General features: G+C 46.2%; 1 protein-coding gene across 1 annotated transcript in view; it reads left to right on the plus strand.

Annotated features, from left to right (window-relative positions):
• Window positions 1-7,794: 7,794 nt before the first annotated feature.
• Window positions 7,795-8,664, plus strand: part of KDM7A (lysine demethylase 7A) — a 78,298-nt gene continuing 77,428 nt past the window's right edge. The window contains exon 1 of the mRNA XM_070369186.1: window positions 7,795-8,101. Within this exon, the coding sequence (XP_070225287.1) occupies window positions 7,908-8,101 (194 nt within the window). The 5' untranslated portion in view covers window positions 7,795-7,907. The remainder of the gene's footprint in view (window positions 8,102-8,664) is intronic.

Genomic DNA, 8,664 nt, shown 5'->3' on the forward strand with positions numbered 1-8,664 from the left:
CCCTGTCCATCACCAACTCCCGGAGTTCACTCAAACTCATGTCCATAGAGTCAGTAATGCCATCCAGCCATCTCATCCTCTGTCGTCCCCTTCTCCTCCTGCCCCCAATCCCTCCCAGCATCAGAGTCTTTTCCAATGAGTCAACTCTTCACATGAGGTGGCCAAAGTACTGGAGTTTATTATAGTGTTTAGCAAATTTTTCTTAAATCTACAGTACGGTCCCCTTTAACGATAGATACCCCAGACTCATTACTAGTAAATACTACCTTGATTATTTGGTTTGCTTCTTATAACCTGAAACCCATAAACCAATGTATAAATCCCACCTCTTCTAGAGGTGGGAATATAACTTCTTTATACTGCTTGGAAAGTAAATGTTTTACTATTTCATAAACAGAGATGGTGAGGGAAATATAATTTTTCAATATTTTTCTGTCCTTTCAGACTAAACATTCCCTGATTAACCCCATCAGATTAGATGTCCTTCCTATGTGTGGCCAGAGCTCTTTGTGTTTGTCTTCTGTGGTGTGTTACGTTACAATTTTATATTTACTTGTTTATCCCATTCATGGTGAGAACACATTGAGCACAGGTGATGTGTCTTTTGTTCTTGTGTTCTTAGTAACTACCAGCTGTATGGAGCAGACACTCAATAACGAATTAACGTATGAAGAGGTAGATGGATGAATAAATACTTTTAATTTTTGCCAACCCCTCAGGCTAATGACAGGTACATATGCATACAGACATGGACATGCAAAATTTTCCAGACTAAATCATTATTAATAAGATGTGGCTTACCCCCACCAGGTGTATCTTTTCCAACTGCATTGAAGTACGCCAGAACTCAGAATGGAAAACCATGATCTAATGCCCTACATAGGTCTTTTAGTAAGTGGACTGGTATTTGAAACACTGGGACTATGTCGGTAACATACCCAAGAGTTTTTTGATAGATCAAAACAATGGCAAATCCAAAGCATTGTGATTATGGGCTAATTCTAAGCTCTAGGAACCTGAAAGAAGAGTTTTAAATTTACAGAAAAATTGAGTGATAGAAGTTGCCAAGTTTCCCCTGTTATTAACATCCTCCACTTATCCAATACATTTGCTATTATTAACAAACTGACATTGATGCATTATAATTGACTAAAGCTCATGGTTTACCCATATTTCCTTAGTTTTAATCTAACATCCTTTTTCTTTTCCAGAATTCCATGTAGAATACTATATTACACTTGCTTTTATTTTTTAATTTTTTGGTGGAAAGGAAAGTTTGATTTATTTTGGATGCCGGCATTTGGGGGCGGGGAGAGAGGGAGGGCAGGCTCCTGTCCAAAGGTTGACTCCCCACACTGACAATCAGTGGGCAAGAGAGTTCTAGACTGAGGGAGGGGCTACATACAGAAATAGGACATTCAGCTGTGATGGTCATCTTGAATTTGGTCATGTGGTGGTGTGATCAGCATCATCCGGATCATTTTAAGAACAGTTAAACTTCAGTCCAGGGTGGGTTTGTTCCCATTTCTTTGAGACCAGGTCTCAGCACTGTGGCAGCTTCTGTCATGGCTACAGTCTGGTCATCAAGTAGTTAATTTCTCTGCCTGGTGAGGATTTCAGTGTCTATAAGACAGTTCACAGGCTACAGCTTAGAATATTATATATAGCCCTTGTAAAGGAACTAAAGTTCCTTAACTATGCCTAATGGCTAAACTCTTATTATTTAGTCTTTTTGGACTGTTTCCCTTTGTTCCTGTATTTTTCTTGCTTCTCTGATTAAACTTATTCTTTTTCTTTAATGGAATAGAGTTGCTTTATACTACTGTATTAGTTTCTGCTATCCAGTAAAGTGAATCAGCTATACTTAAACATATAGTCCCCTCTTTTTTGGATTTCCTTCCCACTTAGGTCACCACGGAGCATGGAGTTCCCTGTGTTATACTATAGGTTCTCATTAGTTCTCATCTCATCATTAGTTCTCAATAGTTCTCATCTATTTTATCTTTAGTATCAGTAGTGTATATATGTCAATCCCAATCTTCCAATTCATCCCGTCCCCCTTGGTAGGATACTACATGACATTTAATTGTCATGTTTCCTTAGGCTCTTCTTAACTGTGACATATTCTAGGTTTTTCTTGTTTTTCATGACCTTGACAGTTTTAGGGAGTACTGGTCAGGTACATTGTAGAATGCCCCTCTAATGGAGTTTGTCTGATTTTTTCCTCACGGTTAGATTGGGGCACATTTGGAGCTTTTTTGTAAGGAGATATAGTCCAAAACAGTGGTTATCAACAGTTTGTTGCATCTTCGTTGTCCACATGTGGGACACACGCCCACGAGTAACATTATCTCTCATTACACAAGGGATGGAGTGGTGGGAGCACTAGGAGCATTTAGGAAACTTTTTTGTAAAAGATGCCCCTCCCTATTCCTGTTTAGAAGGGTCAAATTTTCCCTCTTATTTCATAACCCTTTGGTTTGTAAAGCTTAAACAAAAAAATAGTCCCATAGCACTTTGATCTCTGAAAGACAGGTGTAACTCTAGAAAGTATTATCCACTGCAAAAATATCATTTAACTTTTGAAAAGACTCAGGAAAGGTTATTTTTTTTAATTTATGAAGACTTATAACATACAGATAAATTGAAAGACTAGTACCATGAACGTTCATACACATGTCGTTACCTAGATTGAACAATTGTTAATATTTTTGGATTTGCTTCATTCATCTCCACCTTGCTTTTCCTTTTTTTTGCTGAACCTTTCAAAGCAAGTGCTAACATCATAACGCTTTACTGTTAAAGCCTTAGCTTTGTTGCTGTTGTTCAGTCGCTAAGTCGTGTCCGACTCTCTCCGACTCTGTGGACTGTAGCACGCCAGGTTTCCCAGTCCTTCACCATCTCCTAGTGAAGATGCTGGGAAGGATTGAAGGCAAAAGGAGAAGCGGGCAGCAGAGGATGAGATGGCTGGATAGCTTCACCCACTCAGTGCACGTGAGCAAATAAGGGTGTTCTTCTATAAAACCACAATATTGTTTGCACCAAAGAAAATGAATGTTTATTTAATGTTATCTACAGGTTGAATTAAGATATCCCCAAATACCCACAATTATCTTATCTAGATTTTTTTTCAATCAGGGTTAAAGTTCATAAATTACAGTTCTTTTCTTCTTTTTATTGAACTACAGTTGATTTACAGTGTTGTATATTTTCAGGGCAGAGAAGGCAATGGCACCCCACTCCAGTGCTCTTGTCTGGAAAATCCCATAGATGGAAAAGCCTGGTGGGCTGCAGTCCATGAGGTCCCTAAGAGTCGACACAACTGAGCGACTTCACTTTCACTTTTCATTTTCACGCATTGGAGAAGGAAATGGCAACCCACTCCAGTATTCTTTCCTGGAGAATCCTAGGGACGGGGGAGCCTGGTGGGCTGCCGTCTACGAGGTCGCACAGAGTTGGACACGGCTGAAGCAACTTAGCAGCAGCAGCAGCGTACTTTCAAGGATACAGCAAAGTGATTCGTTTTTTCTTCAAGTATGGATAGCTTGTTTTGGAAACAAGCTCCTTCTTTTTCTGAATCTCTAAGAAGAAAATTAAATATCCTCTAGGGAAAAAAATGTATAGGCACTGACTGAAGGCCTGAGGAGCACACCAGTAATATCCAAATTAAATTTTTTGTATAGAAAGGAACATGGAAGAATCAGAAGTCGGAGAAGGTGGGTTTTGAAGAAAAGGAAGGAGAGGGAATACTGAGGAAGCGACTAGCAGACATGGTCATGGAGATAGACCAGTTTCGGTAGGAGAGGGAAGCAAAGTTGTCAGGTTGGAGCAAACATTTCTTTTCAGAGAAATGAGGGTTTACAGATAAGTGAAGTATTAAAAAAATCCACAAATAACTTACACTTGATATCAAACTTTAGATGTATGGTAGTTACTAAAGTGAAAGTCGTTCAGTTGTGTCCAACTCTTTGTGACCCCATGGATTATACAGTTCATGGTATTCTCCAGGCCAAAGTACTGGAGTGGGTAGCCTTTCCCTTCTCCAGGGGATCTTCCACAACCCACGGATTGAACCCAGATCTCCCGCATTGAGGGCAGATTCTTTACCAGCTGAGCCATAAAGGAAGCTGAAGAATACTGGAATGGGTAGCCTATCCCTTCTCCAGTGGATTTTCTCGACCCAGGAATCAAACCAGGGTCTCCTGCATTGCAGGTGGATTATCTACCAACGGAGCTATCAGGAAAGCCCATGGGAGTTACTAGAGGACCCGCAAAGGAGAAAGGCTGAGGGAGTCCCATGTCATTGCCAATCAATGCTGGCATGGAGCTGGGTGTCTCACCTCAAGATATTTTCTTTCTGAAATTCTCTTCCCCCTTGTTTTTGGGATAATACTTTCCTAATCTTCCCTCCTAAATTTCTAGCTGCTCTTCGGTCCTACTATTATTAATAAACAAATAATTATAGTTAATTATTGTTGTTTAGTCGCTAAGTCGTGTCTGAGTCTTTGTGACCCTGTGGATTATAGCCCATCAGGCTCCTCTGTTCATGGGATTCTTTAGGCAAGAATGCTGGAGTGGGTTGCCATTTCCTTCTCCAGGGGATCTTTCTGACCCAGGGATCGAACCTGAGTCTCCAGCCTTGGCAGGCAGATTCTTTACTACTGAGCCACACTCATAACTAACAGCTATATAGGTTAGTATGCACCAGGAATTGTGACCTGCATTTTGTTATCTCATTTAATGCACTGAACTGTGTGAAGTAGATATTCTTATCACGCCTTAAAATAAGAAAACTAAAACCCAATAGCTAGTTGCTACAGAGATAGGAGACTGTGGAATTCAAGCACATGCTCTTAATTATTAGGCATGGAGCTTGTCACTAAAATTTCAGCATCATTCAGAGTTCCAGCCTTCATCCCTTTCAAGGTTCCATCTTTGTGTTTAAATTTCTCTAACCTTTCCTTACAGATCTATATGCCTTATAGTATTTATACTCTCTATATTTATATTCTTGCTGATTGTTTTGATGTGCTTTTGAAACTAGCTGCATTTCCAACTGGAGACTCAACTAAGTAGACCAGGTGAAATCACACAGAAGTGATGCTGACTTCTTCACTGGATCCTCTCGGGTGCGGGCGTCTGATTCGTCCCATTGCTGACAAGGTGGTGCTTGTCAGACTTCTCCACTGTCTCCACTTTAAGTCTCTTTGTAGATGGTAAGAGTTTTGTGAGTAGATACTTTGAAAGTATGTAAATATTCCAATCATTTTCAAACTTTCAATTTATGCTGATTTACATGTGTATGGTTTCCTATGCTATTCAACAGGTTTTAACACATTTTTTTTTTTGGTCCCAGATTTGGGACACAAATTGCCCTGTGTCCTTTTGACATGTCCCATAATTCTTGAACATATCCTTATTTTCTGGGACTACTAGGGACTCCAGTCTCTTGTTTTACTTCTCTCCTCCCGTCCTGGAATCAGCCATCTGGCCAAGAAGAAAAATGAAGTGGAGAACAGTATTTAGAAACCAAGATCTGGGCTAGATGCCCTCATCATTTTGTTGTGTCCCAGACTTTCTTGGTGGACAGAGTATGCATGGACTTATATACCTATATTTATTTCTATAAATAGAAATAGATTGATACCTCCATTACCAGTTCACTACTACAAGTTTCATTTTAGTTTTCTTTCCATATTTCTAACTCTCTTTCTCAACAGTGAGAAATTACCTCCCATTTTCCTTAATATATTTACTTATTAATCCTCTTGTACATAATCATCACTATCTCTAATCATCACTGCTGCTTCCTCCTCTGCTTGGCTACCCTCTCACTCCACCCATGCTGACACCCCAAGGCCAGGTGGTTCCTCTAGCACCAAGAACATCCCCATACCAAGCCACGTCCCTGCCTGAATGCCCTTCTCATCACGACTCCAGCATGACAGCTTCCACTGCCTCCCGCTTCTATGACAACACACATCCTCCACAGTGTACTTTTAAAAATACATTGTCTCTTCTGCTTGTGATAAAGTCTCTTACTCTAAGTAAGATATTATTATCCGTAATTTTTCTTCGAAGAGATCTTCAAAATCTAATTCAAGAGAAACAGAGTAACCTACTCAAAGTCACACAGCTTCAACAAAACAGGATTTGAATGTAAGGCTCTTCACTACCCCAATCCAGGATAACTTTTCTTTTTTCACTAGCAGAAACAGGTTTCAAACTCATTCACTCTGTGGTCAACTCTGACTTCCAGGTGTTTCTTTTCATGCAAAATATGAGACAAGCAATGGTGTGGTAGAAAAGGGACTGGAATCAAGAAACTTAAAAACTTTAGTTCAAGCCCAGATCTGAGACTTTAAGCAAGTTAATTGCTTTCCTCAATTATAAAAAGGTTAGACTAGGTATCAGTGATTCTCTGCCTTGGGCTGAGTGAGATGGCAGCTACAGGTTTTTTTTTTTAATTTTTTTTAATCAATGATAGATATGCCTTCGAAATGTAGCTGTGAACATCTGTTCCCATAATTCCTATATACATACATATATATAATTTTACTGAAGTATAGTTAAAATGGGCTTCCCTGGTGGTTCAGAGGGTAAAGCGTCTGCCTGTAATGCCGGAGACCCAGGTTTGATCCCTGGGTTAGGAAGATCCGCTGGAGAAGGAAATGGCAACCCACTCCAGTACTCTTGCCTGGAAAATCCCATGGATGGAGAAGCCTGATAGGCTACAGTCCATGGTATCGCAAAGAGTCGGACACGATAGTTAAATTACAATATTCCATAATTCTTAACATCCCTTCCAACTCGCCTAATTATGATACCAAGGCAATCCATTTCTATTGGATGTTAGCTGTTTTTATTATCAATCTAATCCTTCATTCAAAAATATTTATTAGTGGCCTATTATCTGCCAAGTCCCGTATTACCGTTTTTCTAATAGTCCCTTTGCGACGTGTCACTGTCACTTAGAACTTTATTCCTGTTTTCCAAACTTGGAACTCATCTAAGTATTCGCATCTAAGTCGTGTTGTTTATAAGCACGTCAGCTTCCTCTCCGGTCCTCTCTCCACCCACCACATTTCAAGCCTGGTTCCTCTGGGCTCCCAGACATTAGATGAATTCCTCTTGGGAACAACCTCCTTCACCTACCAGTGGCTCCATCAACAGTACATTCCTGGCTGGTCGGTGGGAATTCGGGTGGGACGTTTTTGGAAGTTTGAATGACTCCCCAGCACACTCCTGCCCCTCGGCAGGACTTAAGCAGACCATTGTGCTGTTAACCCTCGGCTCGGACCCGCGGTTAATTGATTTAAGATACTCCCGACGTCTGGAGGTGGCCCCGGAGGGGCTTTAATTTCCTCGGGTCCAGGGTCTATGGCACAGACGTAGTGCGCCGCTTTCCACTGCGCAGGAACTTCCCTGGCCTCCGCGGTCACTCAGAAATGCCGGAGCCGGCCGTTCGCACGCACCCGCCGCCCTCCTCCCGGGGCCGCGCGCCCCGCGCCGCCGCGCGTGTCCTCAGGGAGCCTCTGCTTCCCTCCGCCTCCCCCGCCCCGCGTGCCCTTCAGCGAGTCTCCATCCGCCCGGCCGACGCGAGCGGAGCGGGCACGCGCGCCGGGCGGCAGAACGACGTGCGCGACACGCGCGGCCCCGCGCGGAGCGCCGGAAGGAGCCGGGCTCGGTCGCGGCGTGCGCGCGCCGCCGCCCGCCGCCCGCCCCCTCCGGGCCCGGCTGCGGCCTCGCGCGCGCGCGCACTGAGACGCCGCCGCCGCCGCCGCCGCCGCCGCCGCCGCGGCTGCTGCTCCGGCTGCTGCAGGAGGCGGCGCTGGCTGGCGGCTGCGCTCGCTCCAGTCTGCAAGCGGAGCAGCGAGCGAGCGTGTGTGTGTGTGTGTTTTTTAAAGATGGCCGGAGCGGCGGCGGCGGTGGCCGCGGGAGCAGCAGCTGGAGCCGCCGCGGCAGCCGTGTCGGTGGCGGCTCCGGGCCGGGCCTCGGCAGCCCCGCCGCCCCCGCCGGTGTACTGTGTGTGCCGGCAGCCGTACGACGTGAACCGCTTCATGATCGAGTGCGATATCTGCAAGGACTGGTTCCACGGCAGGTAAATAAACCCCCTCCAGCCCCGCTGCCGCCGCCGCCGCCGCCGGCCACCGGCCAACCGCCGCCGTCGCCGCGCCGGCCGCTCGCGCCGCCGGCCGCCCGGCCGCCGCACCGCACCGAGCGCCGAGGGGCCCGGGTGCCGAGCCCCCGGCCCGGGCAGCGGGCGCGCGCGGGGCCTGGCTCGCCGGGCGCCCGGCGGGCTTAGATGGGGCTGGTGGGATCGCCCGGCCGGCCGAAGAGTCGCCACAACAAACGGGAACAAAGGGGACCGGCTGAGAAGTTGGCAGGGGGTACCGGGGCGAGGGGACGCGGCCGGGGCAGGCGCCAGCGGAGGCGGCGGGCGGAGCGCCGGCCCGGCCCGGCCCGCCGCGCCCGCAGCCCGGCCGCCGCCCCGCCCGGCCGGGACTCCCGGCCCGGAGTCGCCACCCGGCCGGCCGCCCTGCCCGACCGGCCGCCGCTCCTTCCTTCCGGGCGGCGAGCGGCCGGCCCCGGCCCGGGGGTCTCCAGAAATTGCCCTCCTAGCCTCCGCCGCCCGCCCGCCCTTGGGTCGCGGTCGCGCCCCCT

This window comes from Bos mutus, chromosome 4 (genome assembly GCF_027580195.1).
Source record: "Bos mutus isolate GX-2022 chromosome 4, NWIPB_WYAK_1.1, whole genome shotgun sequence".
In the NCBI taxonomy this organism is placed as follows: domain Eukaryota; kingdom Metazoa; phylum Chordata; class Mammalia; order Artiodactyla; family Bovidae; genus Bos; species Bos mutus.